This window comes from Entelurus aequoreus, linkage group LG07 (genome assembly GCF_033978785.1).
Source record: "Entelurus aequoreus isolate RoL-2023_Sb linkage group LG07, RoL_Eaeq_v1.1, whole genome shotgun sequence".
Taxonomy (NCBI): domain Eukaryota; kingdom Metazoa; phylum Chordata; class Actinopteri; order Syngnathiformes; family Syngnathidae; genus Entelurus; species Entelurus aequoreus.
The window spans coordinates 55418236-55443773 of record NC_084737.1 but is presented as its reverse complement, the minus strand read 5'-3'; the positions used below and the strand labels follow the sequence as shown (position 1 = coordinate 55443773).

General features: G+C 39.1%; 1 protein-coding gene across 2 annotated transcripts in view; it reads right to left on the bottom strand.

The window, feature by feature from the left end:
• Nucleotides 1-25538, bottom strand: part of nid2a (nidogen 2a (osteonidogen)) — a 158424-nt gene that overhangs the window by 20420 nt on the left and 112466 nt on the right. For both annotated transcript variants that reach the window (XM_062054011.1, XM_062054010.1), the window contains exons 35-52: nt 12929-13062; nt 12756-12861; nt 12544-12668; nt 11203-11308; nt 10971-11098; nt 10792-10897; nt 10585-10709; nt 9796-9901; nt 9587-9714; nt 9414-9519; nt 9207-9331; nt 8045-8150; nt 7839-7963; nt 7661-7766; nt 3007-3131; nt 2837-2942; nt 2624-2748; nt 2443-2548 (exon numbers count right to left, since the gene is read on the bottom strand). In XM_062054011.1, the coding sequence (XP_061909995.1) occupies nt 2443-2548; nt 2624-2748; nt 2837-2942; nt 3007-3131; nt 7661-7766; nt 7839-7963; nt 8045-8150; nt 9207-9331; nt 9414-9519; nt 9587-9714; nt 9796-9901; nt 10585-10709; nt 10792-10897; nt 10971-11098; nt 11203-11308; nt 12544-12668; nt 12756-12861; nt 12929-13062 (2094 nt within the window). The remainder of the gene's footprint in view (nt 1-2442; nt 2549-2623; nt 2749-2836; nt 2943-3006; nt 3132-7660; nt 7767-7838; nt 7964-8044; nt 8151-9206; nt 9332-9413; nt 9520-9586; nt 9715-9795; nt 9902-10584; nt 10710-10791; nt 10898-10970; nt 11099-11202; nt 11309-12543; nt 12669-12755; nt 12862-12928; nt 13063-25538) is intronic.

Genomic DNA, 25538 nt, shown 5'->3' with positions numbered 1-25538 from the left:
CTTACAGTAAGTCATTAACTTGACTTTGTAAGTCATTATTTTGACTTAGTAAGTCATTATTTTGTCATTATTTTGACTTCGTAAATTACTAAGTCATAATAATGACATACTTAGTATCTCAGGTAACTAGGACTGTTTATATCGAGATATATATCGTATATCGCCATTCAGCAAATGGAGCAGAAAACACAACCAAAAGTTGTAGGCTTCTTCACGCGACGAAGCCGGCCTACTTCACTGCAGTCTGTAGTCTATTGCCCCCCATGCTGTGGTGGCAGCAATGAGGTTGAGACGTGTAGGCGACAGGCCGAGTTACACAGATCCTTGCACTTTCTGTTTTGAAATTACATGAACCTCATGTGTGCCACTGCTTAATAACTGTTTAATAAATACAGTTTTGGTAAATTTACTTAGTTGTGATTTCCCTCTTTGCATGAAAGTTTAAAATGAGCATATATTAATGAAGTATGAAGAAGAATGTTTTAATGTAAACACATAGAATCATCATACTGCTGTGATTATATGCATAAAGTGTTAATTCAAGGCTAAGGCAAAATATCGAGATATATATCGTGTATCGCGATATGGCCTAAAAATATTGAGATATTAAAAAAAGGCCATATCGCCCAGCCCTACTATAAGTGCAGTATTATAAGTACTGGACGACAAAAAACTACAAGTACTACAACTACAAGAAACTACAAATACACTACTACAACTCCAAAAAAACTATACATAGACTACTAAAAGAACTACTACTACAAAAACTGCAATTATACTACTGCAAGTACTACAACTACAAGAAATTATTAATACACTACTACATGTACTACAACTACAAGAAACTAAAACTGAACTATACAAGTAATCTCCTACAACTACAAAAACTATACCACTGCAAATATTACAACTACAATGAGTTAAAAGTACACTACTACAAGTATTACAACTACAACAAACTTTGCATTGACTACTACACGTGGTACAACAGGAAACTACAAGTACACAACTACAAGCTCTACAACTACAAGAAACTACAATGACACTACTACAAGTACTACAACTAAAAAACCTACAATGACACTACTACAAGTACTACAACTAAAATAAACTACAAGTACACTACTACAAGAACAAGAAACTAGGAGTACACTTATAAAAGAACTTAACTATCATTTTGTTACAACTACAATAAACTACAAGTACACTACCAAAAGTACTATACCTACAAGAAGTTACAAGTACACTACTACAAGTACTACAATACAAGAAACTAGAAGTACATAAATAAAAGTACTACAACTACCATAGTGTTTCAACTACAAGAAACTACAAGTACACTATTAAAAGTATTATAAATACTATAATCTGCAAGTACACTACTACAAAGACTACAACAACAAGAAACTAAGAGTACACAAATAAACGTACTACAACTGCCATAGTGTTACAACTACCGGTACAAGAAACTTCAAGTACACTACCACAAATACTAAAACTACAAGTACACTACTACAAGTACTACAACTACAAGTAACTATGAGTACACTACTACAAGCACTACAAAACCAAGAAAGAAAGAGTACACTGATAAAAGTACTACAACTACAATAGTGTTACAACTCCAATAAACTACAAGTACACTACTACAAGGACTACAACTCCAAGAAACTACTACTGCCACTACAACTACAAAAAAACTACTAGTAGTACAAGAACAAAAAACCAAGAATACACAAATAAAAATACTACAACTACCACAGTGTTACAACTACAATAAACTACAAGTACTACAACAAAAAGAAACTAGGAGTACACTTCTACGAGTAGTACATCTTCAAGAAACTACAAGTACACCACCACAAATAGTACAACTACAAGAAATTAGGAGTACACTTATATGAGCACTACAACTACAAAAAACGTCTGATCTTTGTTCAGGCCAACAATAGTTTCTTCACCAAGTACAAAACCTCCTTTTTTGTTGTCATGAAATACTTTATTAGGGCTGAAAGACATGCATACTCGTCTTACCTTGTAAAATATCTAATAAAAGCCCTTTATGCTATCCGAAAGACTGCGTATGTTTTGCTGGACGAAGGATGATGATGTTTATGAATATGAAAGGATAAAAAAAAAAACAAGCACATGACAGTTGTTAGGGTGTGTGTCAAGCTAAAAAAAAGCAAAAAAAAAATCCTGGTCTGCTTTGGTTGACACGGGAACTGCCGACAGTTTTATTTGCCAGACACACTCTTTAAATCTAAAAATAGTTTCTAGCAAGAACATCATTCAACCTGTGTGTGTATGCCTATGTTCGTGTGTGTGCGTGTGTGTGTGTGAGTGCGTGTGCATGTGTGTGTGTGTGTGTGTGTGTGTGTGAAGGACAAGTTCCAAAAGGACATAAAACCTTAGTGTGTATAAAGAATTATCTCAGCGTACCATGTCTGTGACAGTCCACTGGAGAAACAGCCGGTGGAGTTCTAGTTCCTGTTATCTCCTGACCGTTGTTGTCCACGCACCAACAATGTCCGGTGGAACCATGACACTAATATGAAAGGATAACGTGAGAACACCAAACAGCACACCCAAATATTACATGCATGAAAATAACATGTTTAACCTGTTGAGGTGTGTATTGTCCATTAGCATCACATTCAGGTACAAAAGCTCCAACAAGAGGATAACCTTCTGGACTGGTGGTCTGGACTCTGTCTCTGTGATGCTCACAGTGGGTTTTAGGATGTCCTGTCAAATACATTTCACGGTTACATATGAACTGAAAATATACCATTTTATTTTAGAGGATAAAATAAAACATTTAGCTTTAGCTCACGTGGTTTATCACAATCCGTTGGTGTTGTACCAGGTGGAGTTCTGGTTCCTGGTCTTTCTTGTCCTTGACTGTCCACACACCAACAATGTCCACTGGAACCATGACACTGAAATACACTCCGGTCATCTACTGTACATGATATATGGAGTGTATACCACACTTGTATTTACCTGTTGAGCTGTGTATTGCCCATTAGCATCACACTGAGGTACAAATGCTCCCACTAGAGGGTAACCTTCTGGACTGGTGGTCTGGACTCCGTCTCTGTGATGCTCACAGTGGGTTTTAGGTTTATCTGAAGATGTAAAACTAATTTTATTAAGTAGACAACACAAACAATTCCTTAACATTGATTCTAATGGGATACACAAAACAATGGGTGTCCCTAAAGCAGGGGTCACCAACGCGGTGCCGCGGGCACCAGGTCGCCCGTAAGGACCAGATGAGTCGCCCGCGGGCCTGTTCTAAAAAAAAAAAAAAAAAAATGTAAAAAAAAAAAAAATGTTTTTTTTTTTTTTTTTTAAATTAAATCTACATAGAAAAAACACAAGATACACTTTCAATCAGTGCATCAACCCAAATAACCTCCCCCATGCACACTCATCCACACAAAAGGGGTTATTTCTTTCTGCTACCAATATTCTGGTTCCCACAACATAGACAACACATCTGCAAGGGACACAGTCCCTGAAGCACACATGATTGTATAGGCTGCTGGTCCACTAACATTTTCATTAATTACTATTTTTTATGTAATTATTTTTATATTGTTTTACTTTCTTTTTTATCCAAGAAAATGTTTTTTATTTATTTATCTTATTTTATTTTATTTTTTTTAAAAAGGGCCTTATCTTCAACAGACCAGGTTGTCAATGAAATTAGATTTTTTTAAAGGGTTTTTTAAACCAGGCCCAGTCCAGATAATGTCCAAGTCGGACTCAGCAACACACACCTTCATTCATGTACACAGAAATAAAATTAGGGAACACAACAGATTGCATATAATTTATAAACAAAACACTTTGCATTCCATTCGAAAGGACGTTCCCTTTAGATTTCCGATCCTTAACATTTTACATTTATCATAATTAAGCTTAAGGCCAGATTGCTGTGAAAATATGTCCAAAAGATTAAGAAGGTTCCGCAAACAATGAGGAAAAATCTTATCTTTGTGAATCAGCCTTTTCTGACATGAACTTCATCAAGAACAAACACAGAACACGCCTCACTGATGCACATCTGCAAGACTCACTCAGAGTTGCAGTGTCAAGTTACACACCAGAGTACAACACACTAGTTAACAGCATGCAATGCCAGGCTTCCCACTAACTGACAAAGAAACAGATAACAGATTTGGTGTCCAGTTCAAAGTGTGACATGATTTAAAAATTTGAGAGTTTACTTTTGTATTTTACATGAGTTATTATTTGTACAAACATGGTGCAAAGTAATTCATGATTTCTTAAAAAATGTTAGTGGCTAGCTAGTTAAAATGGGATATTGTGATTTCACAAGACTGTCTTAGAAGTGATCATTTGAAAATGTTAAATTTGAAAAATGTGCACTTATAGAGAAATTATAAAAATAAAGTGTTGCAAATTGATATTTATCTGTTTCTATATATATTTATTGTGAGAAATCATTAAGATGATCAGTGTTTCCACAAAGATAAATATCATTAATTATTAATAATAACAGAGTTAAAGGTAAATTGAGCAAATTGGCTACTTCTGGCAATTTATTTAAGTGTGTATCTATCTGGTAGCCCTTCGCATTAATCAGTACCCAAGAAGTAGCCCTTGGTTTCAAAAAGGTTGGTGACCCCTGCCCTAAAGTATATTATTCAAGCACATACCATATTTTGTATTCATCTGTATTGTTATATTAATTATTTTTTATTTTTGTATCTAAATAAATAATTATGTAATTTATTAATAATATTAATTCATTATTATTTAAATTGAACATGTTCGAATATGATACATCCAAACTTTATTAATGATAACTGACACAATTCATCAGAGAAAATACAAAGACTCAAAATAATATGAAAGTCAAATCCACGGCACGCTCGCACACCCACAACTTTTATCAATGCAATCTCCCCTCTAACAAGTAAAGACAACGTTTATCTTTCTCAAAATAAACAACTGGAAATCGGAAATAATCCACAAAGTCAGAGAAAACAGGCCAGAACACAAATACTTAGTATGAACGCACGCTGGTGTGCCAACAAAAACATGGCGTATGTTCTTTTTCACGGCAAAGTTCAGATGTATCATAAGTTAAATGAATGTGGAAATTTGCGATGCCTCACGCTAGAGCTGGGCGATATGGCCTTTTATTAATATCTCAATATTTTTAGGCCATGTCACGATACACGATATATATCTCGATATTTTGCCTTAGCCTTGAATGAACACTTGATGCATATAATCACACCAGTATGATGATTCTGTGTCTACATCAAAACATTCTTGTTCATACTGCATTAATATATGCTCATTTTAAACTTTCATGCAGAGAGGGAAATCAGAACTAAGTCAATTTACCAAAAGTGTATTTATTAAACAGTTATTAAGCAGTGGCACAAACATTCATGTCATTTCAAAACAGAAAGTGTAAGATTGTCAGACATTTTAAAACAAGCTATTAGTGCACTTTTGTGCATGATGTCACTAAGATGACATATCAAAACAACACTAAATTAAAGTGCACTTTTTGTACAGAACGCCACTACAATAGTTTAAAACGAATAAAGTGCACTTTTGTGCATGATGTCACACAATATATTTCAATAACTGTCAAATAATAATTAGCTGCATAATAGGAAATCAAATAGTGTATGTCCTTCGCTATGTGGTAGGTTCCTGCGGACGTTATCTCCTTCTGTTGTTGACTAGTTTTTTCATACGGTGTTGATCTGGAAATGGTTGCTTTGGCATTTTGTGGGTGTGGCATCGAACGGAGATGTTGACATGCAGAGTTTCAAGCACTCTTCATTCTCTAGCGGGTGACTTTCAAATGATGCTACACATTAGCAGTAGTGCAACGCTTTTGCCGCATACTTGACATATTACGGTTGTCTGTTCGACATCTTGCCGCTTGAAGCCAAACTACCGCCAGACGATGGACCCCCTGCTGTTTTTCTTGGGAATTAATTCTTCTTCCTTCATTTGTTACCAGATTCGCACCTTCTTTCTCTCGTATTACCACTCGCACCGCACCGCACTGCTAGCATCACAGCTAACGTTACCATGCCGCTACCTCTCTGCTCCACGAGAGCGTATGATGTTGCACGCGCGACACTATGTGACGTATGTAAGAAGGTGCGCTCGTTTACGTCTCTGTGAGAAGGAGAGACAAGAAAGACTGATAAACGCCTGAAGTGTAATGCCCGCAGCTAAAAGCAACTGCGTGAGAACGTATACTCGATTATCACGATATAGTCATTTTCTATATCGCACAGAGACAAACCCGCGATATATCGAGTATATTCGATATATTGCCCAGCCGTACCTCCCGCCAACTTCATGGCTGGCGTACGTGAGCTTCTACACAGTGTAGATTATTTGGCGACACTTAGAAGGGATGCTGGGAAACTGTTTTAATAAACAAATGAGAGCAATTACTTCCCAGACTGAGTGATGTGCACATCAGCGACACAAAGCATGGCAAATCAAAATGGTTAAAACATTAACTGTTTTAGCAGTCTTAGAAGACTTTGTAAATGGTGCAATATGAAGACAATGTGTTTTAGGAGAAATAAAAGATTTCCTTGTTGATGACTTGCTGAATTGTGTTTTTTGTCATTTATGCAATATAACAGTGGAGGTTCGAACGTTTGGGCCGGTAACTGTTGGCTCAGTGGTTCGTGACACTGTCTTGTGTTGGAAAGGATTTGAAATCAAACCCTGGTTAGACATGCTTCAATTTTTGTTTTTCATCGATATAATGGTGAATAGTGATGAAAAAACCTTACTTTTCCCGGTAGTTTACGATTATTAAAAATCAGAAAGTTGACAGTTATGGACTGTGCTAGTCCCTTAAGTTAAAGTTAAAGTACCACTGATAGTCACACACACACCTCTGCATTTGACCCATTCCCTTGTTCCACCCCGTGGGAGGTGAGGGAAGCAGTGAGCAGCAGCGGTGGACACGCTCGGGAATCATTTTGGTGATTTAACCCCCAATTCCAACCCTTGACGTTGAGTGCTAAGCAGGAAGGTAATGGTCCCATTTTTATAATCTTTGGTATGACTAGGCCGGGGTTTGAACTCACGATCTACCAATTTCAGGGCGGACACTAACCACAAGGCCACTGAGCAGGTTCTGAGCCGAGCCATACCAGCTGCGTGGGACGTAATTATCGTTATGTCAGCCAAGCCGGTGTTCCGAATGTAATTCAAGCTATTAACTGCACACATGTTGCTATAAAATTATTACATAATGAATTTGTATATTTTAACATGAATTCAATTGATCAATGTATATGTGATTCACAAATGCAATGAACCAACGTTGTCGTGATGTGGCCTGGTTTAACACACAATTATTGTGAATGAAAGCATGGTTGGAGACAGATTACAAGATGACACTGCTTGATGGCTGGCTTCTTGGTGAGTCTGTGTTTTTTAATGGAGTTGTCGTAATATAAATCCCTTGATGTGTACATTATAATATATCTGGATATTTTTGTGCATACGTTTTCTGTATTTAAGCACACGTAGGAAATCCATGCAAGTCTTTGTACATGAGGCCCCAGGAGATGGAGAGGGAATTAATGACAGCTCCTACAATGTCTTTCGGCTGAGCATTTTGTACCTGGTTTATCACAGTCTGTTGGTGTTGTACCAGGAGAAGTTCTTGTTCCAGGTCTTTCCTGTCCTTGACTGTCCACACACCAACAATGTCCAGTCGAGCTATGACACTAAAACACAAATTAGGTTTGGATTAACCAAAATGTATGAAAGACACAATTATCTAACATTTATAGTATTACCTGTAGAGGTATGTACTGTCCATTAGCTTCACATTGAGGTACAAAAGCTCCCACCAGAGGAAAACCTTCAGGACTGGTGGTCTGGACTCGGTCTCTGTGATGCTCACAGTGGCTTTTAGGATGTTCTGTCAAGTATATTTGATAATTATACATGGAGATAAAATATGATTAGGTCAGTACAAAACAAAGTTTTAGCATTGGCTCACCTGGTTTATGACAGTCCGTGGGTGTTGTACCAGGTGGAGTTCTGGTTCCAGGTCTTTCTTGTCCTTGAACGTCCACACACCAACAATGTCCACTGGAACCATGGCACTGAAATACATTACTAATAAATTAGGTTTGGGTAAACTATCCAACGTCTCCTTTGTCTCCCCTGGGGTCTCCTCCTGGCTGGGCATGTTCGGAAAGCCTCACCAGCATGTTCGGAACACCTCACCAGGAAGGCATCTAAGCAACATCTACACTAGATGCCCCAAGCCAACAGTGGCTCTACTCTGAGATCCTTCTGGTTGACTTAGCTTATTTTAACCGCTTGTATCTGCAATCTTGCTCATTTGGTGACTATCCAAAGCTTGTGACCATAGATGACAGTAGGAACATAGATCCAACGGTAATTGTAATGCCTTAGCTCTTGCTTCACTGCAATGGTCCATTACAGAGACCACATTACTACAGACACTGGGTCAATCTGTTCGTTGATTTCACACTCTTGCCATTGCTCATGAACAAGACTGCTATTCATGGACTCCTAAACCTTGGGCAATAATTTAAGCCCAATCCAGAGGGTGCAATCCACCTTTTTCCAGTTGAGAACCATGGCTTTAGATTTGAAGGTGTTAAATCTTATCCCAGAAGCTTCACACTTAACTGCAACCTGTCCCAGTAAACACTAAAAGTGACCACTTGATGAGCCCATCAGGATCACATCATCCACAAATAGCAGAGACCAAACCCTTAGGCCCCCAAACTGAACACCCTCAATGCTTTGTCTGCACATATAAATTTGGACAGAACCGGTGGATGCCAACTTTCACTGTGAACAGGCCTGACTTACAACTGGCAATGCGATTCAGGAACCTGTTTGTACAGGAACCGAATGGCACGTGTGCCACTAACCTCATACTCTGGGAGCATCTCCTACAGGACACCGCAAAGGAAATGGTCAAATTAACTTTCCAACACTACAGAGCACACAGCAGTACCTGTTAGCTGCTAGAAAAATCCCGCAAGCCATCCATGCTCGATAAAACTCCTTCTATGGCTATTGGTGATTAGTTGACAGCTCAAGCCCCTTCTTCGCACATCCAAGACATTAGGACGCCAAAACGAATATACAAAGGACAATTCTCTGACACTTGTAATGTTTACCTGTTGAGGTGTGTATTGTCCATTAGGATCACATTCAGGTACAAAAGCTCCCACTAGAGGATAACCTTCTGGAGTTGTGGTCTGGACTCTGTCTCTGTGATTCTCACAGTGGGTTTTAGGGTGTTCTGTCAGATACATTGCAGAGTTATAAATTTACTGAACATTATGTCATTAAAAGGACAAATGAAAGATTTAGCATCAGCTCACCTGGTTTATCACAGTCTATTGGTGTTGTACTAGGAGGAGTTCTGGTTCCAGGCCTTTCTTGTCCTTGATTGTCCACACACCAACAATGTCCAGTCGAGCCATCACACTGAAATATACGTAAGTCATCTACTGTACATGATATATGAAATGAATGCAGCACTTGCAGTTTTTACCTGTTGAGGTCTGTATTGTCCATTAATATCACATTGTGGTACAAAAGCTCCCACAAGAGGATAACCTTCTGGACTGTTGGTCTGGACTCCGTCTCTTAGATGCTCACAGTGGGTTTTAGGACGTTCATCTGAGGATATAAAACTCATTTTAGAAAGCCCTTCCAGCATAGCATCAAAGACAGTGACAACCAATAAAATGGCTTTCTCACCTTGATTATCACAGTGCATGGGCGTTGTACCAGGTGAAGTTCTAGTTCCAGGTCTTTCTTGTCCTTGACTGTTCACACACCAACAATGTCCACTGGAACCATGACACTGAAATACAAATTAGGTTTGGGTGAACCATATCTGTCACCTATGTCGCCCCCTGGGCCTCAACCTGGCTGGCGATAGATATAGAGCCTCACCAGGAAGGCATCCAAGAGGCATCCACTCTAGATGCCCAAGCCACCTCAACTAACCGCTCTGAATGCAAGTAGCTCTACTCTGAGCTATTCCCAGGTGACTGAGCTCCTCAACCTATCTATTAGGATAAGTCCAGATACCCTACAGAGAAAACAAGTTTCAGATGCTTGTATCTGCAATCTTGCTCTTTCTGTCACTACCCAAAGCTTGTGACCAAAGGGGAGAGTAAGAATAAAGATCCAACCGTAAATCAAGAGCCTTGTCTTACAACTTAGCTCTCTCTTCACTGCAACGGTCTGGTGCACTGACCATATTACTGCAGATGCTGCGCCAATCTATCAGTTGATCTCATCCTCGAGCATTCCCATGCTCATGAACAAGACCCTGTGATACTTGGGCTCGACTATCGGGCTTGGGAGTACGTCCCATCGACCACCACGCGACCACAGGTCAGTCTGCAAGATTGACCCTGCATCCTCCCCTACCCTCTAATCCAATTTATCATCAAGTCAGTTGAAAGCTCAGCCCTTCTCTTCACTCTTTCAAAACATGCGGATGCCAAAACACAATTCCTTGACAGATGCATTGTTTACCTGTTGAGGTGTGTATTGTCCATTAGCATCACACTGAGGTACAAAAGCTCCCACTAGAGGATAACCTTCTGGACTGGTGGTCTGGACTCTGTCTCTGTGATGTTCACAGTGGCTTTTAGGACGTTCTGTCAAGTACATTTCAGAGTAAAAAATTATGGTAAAATATGATTAAGTCATCATAGAGTATAAACAAAAGCTTTAGCTCACGTGGTTTATCACAATCCATTGGTGTTGTACCAGATGGAGTTCTGGTTCCTGGTCTTTCTTGTCCTTGACTGTCCACACACCAACAATGTCCAGTCGAGCCATGACACTGAAATACAAATTAAGTTTGAATTAACAAAAATGTAATAAAGACACATTTCCATGACCCTTGTTATATTTACTTGTTGAGGTCTGTATTGTCCTGTAGCATCACATTGGGGTACAAATGCTCCAACTGGAGGATACCCTTCTAGACTGGTGGTCTGGATTATATCTCTGTTATGCTCACAGAGGCTTTTAGGACGTTCATCTAAGGATATAGAACTCATTTTAGAAAGCAGAAAAATGGTCATAAATGCAATACTTCCAGCATAGCATCAATGAGAGTGACAGACAATAAAATGGCTTTCTCACCTGGTTTATCACAGTTCACAGGGGTTGTACCAGGTGGAGTTCTAGTTCCAGGTCTTTCTTGTCCTTGACTGTCCACACACCAACAATGTCCACTGGAACCATGACACTGAAATACATAAATAATAAATTCGTTTTGGGTGAACAATGCAGCATCTCATATGTTTCCCCTAGGGTTTCCTCCTGGCTGGGCATGATCAGAAAGCCTCACCAGGAGGGCATCCAAGAGGCATCTACAATAGATGCCTCATCCACCTGACTTCTCTCAAAGGAACAGTGGCTCTACTCCTAGTTCCTTCCGGGTGACTGAGCTCCTAACCCCATCTTGGTGGATGAATCCAGCCATCCTACAGAGAAAACCCCTTACAGCTGCTTGCATACGCAATCTTGCTCTTTTGGTTACTACTCAAAGCTTGTGGCAATAAGTGAGAGTAGGAACATAGATCAAACGGTATATCAAGAGCCTTGTCTTACGGCTCAGCTCTCTCTTCACCGCAATGTTCCTGTACAGTGGCCACATTACTGCAGACACTCCGTCGATCTATTGCCTCCCCTTGCACATGAACGAAACCCCAATGCATTAACTAGTCGACCTTCAGCAGGAACCGAAACCAAACCTTTTCCGACTGAGAGCCATGGCTTTAGATTTGGAGATGTTGAGTCTCATCCCAGAAGCTTCACACTGAAGTGCAAACCGTCCCAGTAAACACTGAAAGTGATAGCTTAATGAGCCCATCAGGATCACATCATCCGAAAACAACAGAGACCAGATCTTGAGGCCTCCAAACCGGACAAGCTAACGCCTTGTCTGCACGTACAAATTATGTCTGTAACAATTTCAGACAGTACTGGTAACAAAGGGTAGCCTCGGCATAGGTCAACTTTCACTGTGAACAGGCTTGACTTACAACTAGCAATGCAAACAAGGAACCTGTTTGTCCAAGAACCGAATGGCACGTAATAGTGTGCCGCTAACCCCATACCTTCGAAGCACTTCCGACAGGACACTGCAAAGAAAACGGTCAAATGTTTCATGTCCAGAGAGCACAGAGCAGTACCTGTCAGCTGCTATAGAAATTTGTGCTTAGTAAAACTCCTTCTATAGTTTTAGGGCCCTCGTACAATTTGATGTGTCAAACCATCAGTCTTTTGGGTTGCAACCACAGCTCAGAGCGGCCACCTATGGCCTGCCAGGTCTATCCCGCAACATTCCCCGTCATCTAATCAAATGTATTACCAATTGGTGATTAGTTGACAGCTCAAGCACCCTTTTCACCCATCCAAGACATTAGGACATCAAAACGGATATACAAAAGACAAGTCCTTGACACTTGTAGTGTTTACCTGTTGAGGTGTGTATTGTCCATTAGTATCACATTCAGGTACAAAAGCTCCAACTATAGGATAACCTTCTGGACTGGTGGTCTGGACTCCGTCTCTGTGATGCTCACAGTGGGTTTTAGGATGTTCTGTCAAATACATTACTGAGTTATAAATTTACTGAACATGTAATTTGGTCATTAAAAGGATAAACGAAAGATTTAGTATCAGCTCACCTGGTTTATCACAGTCCATTGGTGTTGTACTAGGAGGAGTTCTGGTTCCAGGTCTTTCTTGTCCTTGACTGTTCACACACCAACAATGTCCAGACGAGCCATCACACTGAAATACACATAAGTCATTTACTGTACATGATATATGAAATAGATGCCGCATATGTAGTATTTACTTGTTGAGGTGTGTATTGTCCATTAGCATCACACTGAGGTACAAAAGCACCCACTAGAGGATAACCCTCTGGACTGGTGGTCTGGACTCGGTCTCTTAGATGCTCACAGTGGGTTTTAGGATGTATAGATTCCTCTGATTGAAAACACAGAAAACACAGCATTGTCATACAAACAATTGTGTATGTTTTTTTGCAGTCTTTTAAAGGTGTTGAATGTGTTCTCTACAGCTTTGTACTTCAAGTTCCTATAAACCTTTTACAGGAATTTTTCAATTTATTCTTATAATTGAAATACCCCCCTGCGTAAAACCCTCTGTCCATGCACAACAGCGAAAATTACAGCATGAGGGGACAGCTTGTTTATTTCTTATTTCTTGTGTATTTCTACTACAAGCTGTTTGACAACAAAGAAAAAGAAGAATGGTAGGAACTTTCAAGTTGCAGCAACTTTTGTGAGGCATCTGTGTGCTGAAGAATGGTGATTAGTGGAACAATCTTGCAATGCTTTTACTCAGCCGTAGTGTTTAAGCTAGTTTGCAGTATAAAGCTGTTTATTAAATTTTACAAGCTTAACTTCTATGCTGTAAGCTAAGACACATGGGCAAGCTCTTTTAAACATATTTACAGAGCAATATGCAGAATTAGCAGAACTTTGAAGCGGTGACTCAAAACAGTGGAGTATCTGCAAGAATGTCTGACAACCTAATGGATTTGCATACAGGATAAAAGCTCAAACAAATTGTTGAAAAGCTGAAGAAACTTTATAAGAAAATGAAAAATAGTTGCAATGGATGACCAATTTGAGCTGCTCCCGGAACTGCGATCTCGTTGTTCCAGCATATATGCCAAAATAGAGGCACAAAGGTAAATCATTTTTTTTACCTTTAAAGTTGATTGATTGGTTTGTTGGTGTCAGTATAAAGTCGGGCTGTCAAACGATTAAAATATGTATCGCGATTAAGCACATTAGGTCATAGTTAACTCAAAATTAATCGCAGATAGGTATAATTTTTCATCATTAATAAGTGTACCCTAGACATATCATTTTCAGCAGAGGGGGTCTATCCCAGCTGTAATTTGTGATATTTCTACCTGAATAAATGCTTCTGATATTCTGTACATTACATGTTGTACAAGTTAATGGTCTTCATATTGCTTCAGGACAATGTTTTAACCTTCTCTATTAATTAATACAATTTAAAATTAGGCCTGCTAACCATTCTGTAGTTGAGGACTTGACCAGAACATGTTATAAAAGTATTTACACAATATTTCAGCCAGCCAGAAAAATATCACCCCACACCGCCCTCATATTCCTAAACTGATGTACTAGCATTACTTTAGGTGCAAATATCACAGAATAAAGTTACAAAATATCTCTGACAAAGCATGATTGTAATGTAAGACAAATTTATTTTGTTAATGTCAGGGTTTCCCCTAAATTGCTAAAATACCTGTGGCGGTGGAGACATGGTCGATATGACTCATCGCATGATTTGATATGATGCATATATTTTTTAAAAGGCAAAAAATGTGAATATACATTTAAAACATATCTGTTATTACTAAGTATAGTATTAACATAAACATTTTTTTTTTACATAATATTGATTTGTTATATTTTTAAATTGTAGCTGCTTATTGTATATATATATATATATATGTAAATATATATATATATATATATATATATATATATATATATATATATATATATATATATATATATATATATATATATATATATATATATATATATATATATATATGTTTTGAAGAGATGTAATCCTTTTAGTCACTCTTTCATTAATAAAAAGGACTGGCAACAAATCTAACATCTATTTTTGGTATTATTGGTGACTGTACTCGTGTTTTAAAGACTGATTGGATTCTATCACACTATGTCTGTGACGAAAAGCGAGCTATGTCACACTTGCTTTGCGTTGCTGGGAGCCTTTCTCTCATTGTCATCTCAAATTGTGAAGATCGCTGTCCGTGGGTATATCATACTAAAGTACGTCCATGCGCAGACACGCCGTCTCCGCTCCAAACAACACCGTGCGTATAGCTTACGTCATCACAACATTGGTTTCGGAAGCCGTGTTCCGGTGCTTAAAGTAAGTCAGACTTTGTTTGTTTTCTCCTGGACGCTTCAATACATTATATTACTTCATTTTGTTAGGTGTGGCGGCTAATATGAAGCCGTACATTAAGGAGGAACCCTAAATGTAGTTAAATCGGAAGTATAGCGTAGCGCTTTTATTTTGAAGCAAAGTGTGTGATTGTTTTGAGAAAGTGTCTTCACATGTTTTAATGTCGGATCGACAGTTTGCAATCAAAAAAGTCTCCTTTAGACTTTTATGTCATCTTACTTATCTGAAGCAGTCACAGTAACAATCTAAATGTTATGTTATCACGGCACCTTAACCGTAATCTGAACATGGAAGTGAAGCACCACCCACCTCTAGAACAACGCGCACAGCAGGTGTTTGCTGCAGTGATGTGGCCTCTTCTTACGGCAAAAATTAGTCATTTTTTGTCCGAAGAACAACTTGTTATGGCTTGGAACCAGATATTTACATAATGTGCCCTTTTCTTTAGCCATTTCTGCTTGCTTGTAGCTTATCAGTACCAAGTAAACCGCAGCAAAGTTTCCCTGCTACGGCACAGCAGGAGTGTCAAAAAGGAAGTGTTTGCGTTAATCGCCTGGAAAAAATGTTTGTGATAAATTTATAATTAATGCGTTATTATTGACAGCCCTAGTATAAAGTATATTTACCAATAGTAATACAAGTATTATTGATCAGTGTTAGACTAACTGTTCTTACTATATTTACTATATTTATTTAATGAATACATAGAAAACAAGCAAGGAAAATATCGCTTTCGGGCTTTATGACATAAACTTGCCATGGAAAGTCTAACGTGACGTATTTGTCATAATAGCAACAATGTTTATGACACAATCAATAAATGTCACTGTTTCAATGAACTCATGTTATTTGTTCACATCAAAGTACATATGTACCGGTACTACACTAAAAAAAGTTGTTTTCAGATAAGTAATACATTTATTATGAACAATGTAACATATACAGTATGTGACGTCACAAATATTTCACATCGATTAGAAACAAACAGCATTATTGTCATCTGTGTTGTATCCACTATTATTTAACTGGAACATATTTTTAAACTTCACTATGTTATGCTTCTGATTCTGTATGTAAAGGTTTACATGTACATTAAAAGTACAGTCTAGTCTTATGTCTTACATATTATTTTTTCCCGTCATAAACACAAGCATTCATGTGTTTATTGCAACTATAGAGCGTGTTTATGCAGACATTCCAAAGTAATGACCTGAATCGTACAGCACTTATAAGGGTGATGAAAACGTGATATCTTGTGGTGTGTGTCATTGCGTTAAATGATGGGGTTCAAAGGTCAATGTTTAGCAAGGAATCCTTGGAGAACCCTGACATCATGAGACAATACATCTGCTGCAACAGAAGACAGTTTTGCAGGACAAGTCACATCGTGGAAGAAGTTCATGTTTATGTGCACACCAAAGTGCGGCCCAGCGGACTATTTATAGCTTGCAGCACTTTGTAAAAATACAAGAAAACAAAAAGAAAACACTAAAGAGAAAATACTAATAGGGTTAGAGTTAGTTGTGTGTATTGAGACACATGCAAACTGCATACCACGCAAAGCCGAGCTACTGAGCTTGTGGTTAGAGGATTAAAGTTGTTAAATAAATAAAATATTGAGTGCCATCCATTTAGCGTCTTTGCTTTCATGCATAAACAGAATATATGCAGATTATCAGAACAGCACACTACTGTGGAGGAGGAGATGCAAATGTACCATTTTGCAATGTGATTTATCAAGTCTGAAACTCTGACGGCCGCTGTTTTTGCGAGTGTATTGAAGGTACGTGCAAACTGACACAGTTACGCACAAATGGCTGTGGTCATTGTGGTGGGAAGGAGGCGATCGGTGCAATGACAGACGACGGAACGAAATAATCCTTCATGCATGATTTGACATTATTTCAGGAAAAAAATAGTAGTAGTAGTAGTAAAAATAGCTGACTTAGAGTCTATCCAGAAATGCCATTATTGAACTACTACATGACTTTGGGGCTGATTCGGAGCCATCATACAGCCAAACAAACATTCCCTATCTTCTCTGGAAAAACTCCTACAACACTAAATATTTTTGTGTCTGAATCATTCCAACGCACCATCGCAGTTAGTGCCGGCGTCTTCCAGAATATGTTTTTGGTGTGATGTACCAATTGCTGAATGCTGTGTTACACAGGATGACCAAGTATATCCACTCGGGACGCTCGGGATCTTCTGGATTCCTGTGCTCAACCCACCACTCGGGCAGAATATTGCTAAGGAACGACAAATATCGCAGACCGCACATTTTGGGCCTAATCTACTAAAGGTTTGCATGTATTAAAACACGTACAAACATGACAGCGCACCCAAAAACTGATCTACTAAACTTGTGCGCAGAGGTTTGCGTCTATTAAGTGAGCAAGGTAATCTATTTCGCGTGTCTGTCTTTATGAATATGCAGAATATATGCTGATTCTGAGAATGCCTGAAATACTGGGAGGAGAATATGCCATCTTAATTATCAAGATCAAAACTGTACTGTTTTGCATTTTTATTTAGCACGTCTGAAATGTGCGTGCAATCTGGCAGTTGCGCAGACATAGTTCTGAGAAAAGAGGTGATCATGCTTCAGCACCGTCCTCGGAGAACGTAGTAAGCTAAGCTACAAGTTACTCTCAATTAAATGTAGCTAAGCTACAGGGTAAGCTATCCCCAGAGAATTGTAGCAAGCTACCCAGCCAAAGTAGCTTGCTACATCAAAGCTTCATATATATATATATAAATGTATAACTTAATGTACAACTTTCCACCAAACAAAAGAAACAATTCTCAGTTTGATTCTTTATCATAATAAACACAAACTAGAAACATGCCCTCTGTCTGGCTTTTTGACATTTAACATTTCTTTTAAAGGCCTACTGAAATGATTTTTTTTTATTTAAACGGGGATAGCAGATCTATTCTATGTGTCATACTTGATCATTTCGCGATATTGCCATATTTTTGCTGAAAGGATTTAGTATAGAACAACGACGATAAAGATCGCAACTTTTGGTATCTGATAAAAAAAAAGGCTTGCCCCTACCGGAAGTAGCGTGACGTAGTCAATTGAACATATACGCAAAGTTCCCTATTGTTTACAATGATGGCCGCATGAAGTGAGAGAGATTCGGACCGAGAAAGCGACAATTTCCCCATTAATTTGAGCGAGGATGAAAGATTTGTGGATGAGTAAAGTGCAATTGAAGGACTAGTGGGGAGTGGATGCGATTCAGATAGGGAAGATGCTGTGAGAGCCGGGGGTGACCTGATATTCAGCTGCGAATGACTACAACAGTAAATAAACACAAGACATATATATACTCTATAAGCCACAACACAAACAGGCTTATATTTAATATGCCACAAATTAATCCTGCATAAAAACACCTCAGTGTTTGTTATGCTAGCTCCTAGCTCCTATGCTAGCTCCTAGCTCCTAGCTCCATATAAGCCGCCAATCCAATTCAAACACCTGCACAACACACACAATCACTCAGCCCAAAAGACCGTTCACCTAACCCAAGGTTCATAAAGCTTATATATTTAAACAAAGTAACGTACGTGACGCGCACGTACTGGCAAGCGATCAAATGTTTGGAAGCGCAGCTGCTACTCACGGTACCTGATATTCAGCTGGGAATGACTAAAACAGTAAATAAACACAAGACATATATATACTCTATTAGCCACAACACAACCAGGCTTATATTTAATATGCCACAAATTAATCCTGCATAAAAACACCTACGTGTTTGTTATGCTAGCTCCTAGCTCCTCTGCTAGCTCCTAGCTCCATAGAACACGCCAATACAATTCAAACACCTGATCAACACACACAATCACTCAGCCCAAAAGACCGTTCACCTAACCCAAGGTTCATAAAGCTTATATATTTAAACAAAGTTACGTACGTGACGCGCACGTACGGTCAAGCGATCAAATGTTTGGAAGCCAAAGCTGCATACTCACGGTAGCACGTCTGCGTCTTTGTCATCCAAATCAAAGTAATCCTGGTAAGAGTCTGTGTTGTCCCAGTTCTCTACAGGCGTCTGTGTATCGAAGTCAAAAGTCCTCCTGGTTAGAGTCTCTGTTATCCGAGTTCTTCGATCTTGACTGCATCTTTCGGGAATGTAAACAATAAAACACCGCCGGCTGTGTTGTGTTGCTGCTGACTTCCCTCGCAAAATACGTCCGCTTTGCACCGAGAACTTTCTTCTTTGCTTGCTTAGCTTCTTTCTCCATAATGCAATGAACATAATTGCAACAGATTCACCAACACAGATGTCCAGAATACATCCAGAATGAGATGAAAACAGCTATTTCGTATTGGCTTCAATGTGGAAGCCATACCCGTGTTTCCCGGGCTACGTCACGCGCATACGTCATCCTCAGAGGCGTTTCGAACCGGAAGTTTAGCTGCAAATTTAAAATTGCACTTTATAAGTTAACCCGGCCGTATTGGCATGTGTTGCAATGTTAAGATTTCATCATTGATATATAAACTATCAGACTGCGTGGTCGGTAGTAGTGGGTTTCAGTAGGCCTTTAAGTTGCGGTGCCATGTACAAAATGAGGGGAAAACACAGGAAACAAATTAAATAAAAGGCAATGAAACAATAATAATGATAAATAAACACCATAATATATACTCTTATTGAGACTTTTCAGCACCGGATAAATGACTGTTTTAACAGAAACCACAGTGGCAAAATGAAAATAACTTGGCCAAAGGAAAAGTACAAAACATTTGTCTCACAAATAAGACTTTAACAAACTCCATTTTTACAAGCACGGAAATCAATAAAACGGAACATATTTAAGGTAAACATATTTTCCTGACTGGAACAAAGTCTAACGAAATGAAATTCTTCCCCAACTTCTACATTTTAAGTTCTTATAGAGGTAATCATGTTAATGTAACTGAGAGTGTACTTATGGAACCAAATGGCCTCAATAAGGGTCGGTTAATATGAACTATCTGTCATTTAGCAGGGGACACCCTAAGACTCCATCTGGGGGTCCCCACACCCAACTGTATGTATTTATTTTAGTTTGCCTTTTCTTTGGCCCACCCCTATAATATTACTTATTTTCTCTGCCTACAGTAAATAAAAACAGTGTCTATCTATATCTTGACATAAAAACAATGTGTGTTGTTTGGGAACAGTTGAAAATATTTATTATGTCTAGTAAAACTTTAAACTTAACTCACCTTAATGTGTGTTCTAAAATGTGTGTTCCACATCTTCCATGTTGAGAGCAGTTTTGATTTGGGCTTACAAGGTAAACAGTTCAAATTAATGTTTTGGGCGTTGTTTTATCCAAACAAAGATGCATTGTGGGTTTCCTGGACGTCGTCTTCATTATTAAATGGAAAATCAGAGGGAGGGAATCTCTTTGCCATTTTCCACAAGGTATTTAAATATTTTTTTTAATTGTCGGCTTGAATATTCTCTCTGTCGCCGACTCCTTTGTCGCATGTGCTTGTCTTTTGTGATTTTCCTTCCTGGTTTGATGACCCGCCCTATCTCGCCTCTGATTGGCGCAGTGGAACCTACCTTAACCAATCGTGACTCATCATAGTACACCAACCAATCATCATGAATTTCTTCTTTATTTCTTATCACCTCTCCTTGGATTAGCAGTCCATTTCTCTCTTTATAGTAGCTTGTAGCTTTGATGTAAACCACTTTGCTACATGGGTTTAAAAATAGCTAAGCTACAGGAATGGCTACTCGTTCAAAAAGTAGCTCCCACCAAGCTTCTGGGAAAAGTAGTTGAGCTACGTAGCTTTGTTATACTTTGAACACACACTGTTAAGCGTATGGTATTTAGATCTTCGTGATCAGGCCCTTGGACTGCTAAAAAGTCTGTTTTATTGTCTCGATCGCGCTGGAAGAGCTTGTATTCTGCCCAGAACAGGTGGTGCAGATTTTAGTTGCCTGCTGCATGTTCCAAGACATAGCAAAACCCCCCAGGTTGGAGCATGATAACATTCATGTGGAGGAAATTTACTCTCTCCACGAGGGTAGTACAGTACACACCAAACCTTATTTAAATAGGGCGGTCCGCACCTCCTTTGCACTAAGAAGAACCGTTTGCACACTCCATTTTGCACTTGCTTTTTTGGATCTCTGCTGGTCTACATAACTTCCTAACACATCCACGCTGGATTGGTTTTAAAGTTAAAATTAAAGTACCAATGATTGTCACACACACACTAGGTGTGGCGAAATTATTCTCTGCATTTGACCCATCACCCTTGATCACCCCCTGGGAGTTGAGGGGGGCAGTGGGCAGCAGCGGTGGCTGCGCCCGGGAATCATTTTTGGTGAATTATCCCCCAATTCCAACCCTTGATGCTGAGTGCCAAGCAGGGAGGCAAAGGATCCCATTTTTATAGTCTTTGGTATGACTCGGCCGGGGTTTGAACTCACAACCTACCGATCTCAGGGCGGACACTCTAACCACAAGGCTACTGAGTAGAGCCGGTTTACTAAATGAAAATGTTTTTGTCATTATGTGGCCCCATACTTGCCAACCCTCCCGATTTTCCCGGGAGAGTCCTGAAGTTCAGTGCCCCTCCCGAAAATCTCCCGGGGCCACCATTCTCACGAATGTCTCCCGATTTCCACCCGGACAACAATATTGCCACACCATGCTTCACTGGGCGCCGTTTCCGGCCGGACAATAATAACGGTTACACCTCGAAGTCAAGCGCGGCAATCAGAACAGAAGAAGAAGAAGACGAAGCAGAAGAAGAGACATGGCGACGACGAGTAAGAAGAAGAAGTACGCTTGCAAGTTCCAAAATGATTGGAAAAAATAATTTCAGTTCATCCAGGACAGCTCGAAGGGGAAGGGGTATGCTGCCTGCAAATTTTGTAGATCAGACTTCTCCATTGAACACGGTGGCCGAACAGATATAGTCACTCATGAACGGTCAGAGAAGCACAAGGCTGCGGCAACGCAGCACCGGTCACAGCCCAGTATAATGGGCCACCTTGCTAAATGGAGACCCGAGGGTGTAACTTATGCCGAGACAACGATGGCAATGCTGATAGCTACAAGCAACATCCCATTCTCATTTGCGGATGTTTTCAACAAGTCTGTGAAGGATATGTTCCCGGATTCAGAGATCGCTTGCCAGTACGCAACTGGCAGAACAAAAGCTACTCAAATAGTGAAAGGTGAGTGTATAGGGTTGCCACCTGTCCCTTATAATACGGAGTTGTCCCGTATTTTAAGATTAAATTGTTAAATATTATTATTATTTGCTTAAGCAAGCAGCAAGTACAGTACAGTTAGTAGAAAAACTGTGTTTTCATTACTGTGTATTTGATAGGTGTCATTGCCCCAGAATTGGACAAGGAAGCGATCGAACTGTGCCAAAACCAACCGTTTGGTCTGATGTGTGATGAAAGCACAAGCAGAAACACGGATAAAGTATGTATTTTTTATTTACACTTCTCTTGTAAAGTAATTTTGTGGCTGCTGTCAGTGAAAATTGCTCTCTAAATATATATATATATATATATATATTTTATTGTTTTTATTTTATTTTATATATATATATATATATATATATATATATATATATATATATATATATATATATATATATATATATATATATATATATATATATATATATATATATATATATATATATATATATATATATATCAGTGATGTGCGGTGAGGTTCATGGCTGGTGAGGCACTGACTTCATCACAGTCAGATTTACAAACATATGAACCCTAAAGAGTATCTTATTCACCATTTGATTGGCAGCAGTTAACGGTTTGTTAAAGCTCATACCAGTGTCGTAGAATTTCTGACCTTTTGACCTATATTTCTTGTCTATTAAGAATGTCTGCTCATTTTCAATTCTCTTCTATTTTGTGCCATTGAATGGACCAGTTGTGGGACAAAGGTGAATATGGAGTTATGCCAACCTGTCTACAGAATGTTTAGATTTTCCAAATATGACTAAGAGATACGAGGTTGTTTTGGAACAGACAAACCAAAACAAAACAATCATGACGCACGAGATAAAAACAGTGACGCACGAGATAAAAAACAGTGACGCACAAGAGACATATAAAAAATGGCAGAAGACCGGGACTCGAGAGAGATTTTGGCTTGTGTGTGTCTTGTTTGCTCCGGAGTACATGTGGTCTGTCTGCACGGACAACTCAATTCAACCTGCACTTCTGATAATGGGTAAATACATTTGTTGTACTAAACTACTTTTGTTGCCTGCTTAAGCTTCGGACAATCCACTACACAAATTGGCGTCACGAACAGGATGGCCCAGAAGCTACAGGTCGACAGCCGCTCCCGCTCTCTCTGTCAGGCAGACAGTGTGTTGCACGCGCGCATCACAAGGTAAGCAGTTTGCTTTAAAGTGTAAACATTTTCTGCCTGGAGAGAGCCGGATCGATAAGACTAATTGCTGAACCTGTTTTTGATAAAAGATAGGTTTAGTCAGGTTCTCCAAAAACAACCTGGAATGGGGTAAATTATGGTTGGATTGAGTTGTTTTATACGTGATCATTTGTCTGTGTGTTTGTTGAAAACGTGTGATTTCTTGTTTTTAGCTATAAGGGGATTGTTAATAGAATTTTGGTGGTTTGGAGTGTTTGAGCATAGACTATGTGAGACGAATACATTTCTTAACCTCTTCCTCCTTTTTCGTTGTCGGAAAAGGAGGCTTCTTTCTGCAAGTGCATCAGATTAGTCAGAGTTGGATACAGCTAAATTATAGGCAAGATTTGGTGTGACATTTGGCCCATACAAATTGATGACGTCTATGAAGGTGCGACATATCTGTCTATGTGGAAACTGCAGCGGTGGGAAAAGCCTCTTATAGGTGACCGTTCATTGACTCCGGTAAAGGAGATCAACTGAGCGGATAGTTGTCACGACGAATTTGGAAATTTGCTGCAAATAGACCGGTAGAGATCGGGCTGCATATGGTAGAGCTTTGGTGAAACTTGGTGAAACTATATGGACTGACCAGACACGAGTCTATAGGATTGTTGGGTGATTCCTCGTAATCCTACTGGGCGTTAGGCCAGGTTTTTCCGTGTTGGTCAGGGAGGAAGCGCAGGTGTTGCTCCGCTGAATGGGTTAATCGCCGTTGTATGAGTAATGACGGGACCTGGTTTTGTGTTAATGAGACGGCCGATTCCACAAAAGCACGCGTGCATTAGTTGTTTATATTTGTCCGGACATGGGGTGGTATTGTAATTTATAAATGTGTGTGTATAATGATGAATGCTGAAATGTGTGTGTATTGAGTGAGTCAGTTTATGTTGGTACATTTAGATATATGCGTAATTTAATAACTTTTGTGTAGCACCTGTTTTCTTATCTGTTTTAATTCCCCTCTAATTGTCTATTCCCCTCTTCTGAAAGGCAAACATTATACCTCTCGGTATTCCCCCTCCCTCACGCAACCTCCCCCCTCTCCTCCCTTCACGCTTTTTCTCACAGCCCCGCTATCTGTAAAAGATGGGAAATTGTCTAAAATGTGTGTGCTTGTGAGAAAGTAGACAAAGCTTATGTACAGAAAACATATGAGTGAATGATCTATCCATTTAATTATTTTATTCTGCTCTCGGAGGTTGGATCACGGGGGCAGCAGCCTAAGCAGGGAAGTCCAGAATTCCCTCCCCCCCTTGGCTATTTGTCCATCTAAGAGTGAATGATAAATGTTGTTTCTTATTATTAAGGTTCTGATATGATACAGCTGTGCTTCTGGAGGAGAAAAATAGTTGACTGTTGCATTTATTTTTAACTGTGCTGGTGATTGTAACTGTGTGACACTATAGTTTGCAAGAAGGCTCTCGCTTTTTGGGGAAAGATGTGTGTTCGTGCGACTCAGTAAGAAAATAAAAAAAGGAGGCCCTGCTGGGAGACATTTTTAGATAAGGAATGTGTGTGTGTAAAGAGGCTGTGTGAGTGACAGCTGCACGTGAGGCGTGGGCCGAAGAGGTGTGACACTGTTAGCATAGCATTGAGCTAGCATAGCATTGGATTAGATTAGCATTGAGCTAGGTTAAAAAAAAAAAAAAAATATATATATATATATATATATATATATATATATATATATATATATATATATATATATATATATATATATATATATATATATATATATATGTAGTGGACAGCTGTACTCAATCTGAAGAGAGTGCTGACAGGTTGGTTTTGATAATAGGTAAAATAAAAAATACTGTATATTAATAAAGAAACATTTAAATATTAATAAATACATTTGGATCCTGGGACATTAAAGCAGTGGATGATTCATCATTCATATATTTTTATGTGTTTAATACAGGGGTCACCAACGCGGTGCCCGCGGGCACCAGGTAGCCCGTAAGGACAAGATGAGTAGCCCGCTGGCCTGTTCTAAAAATAGC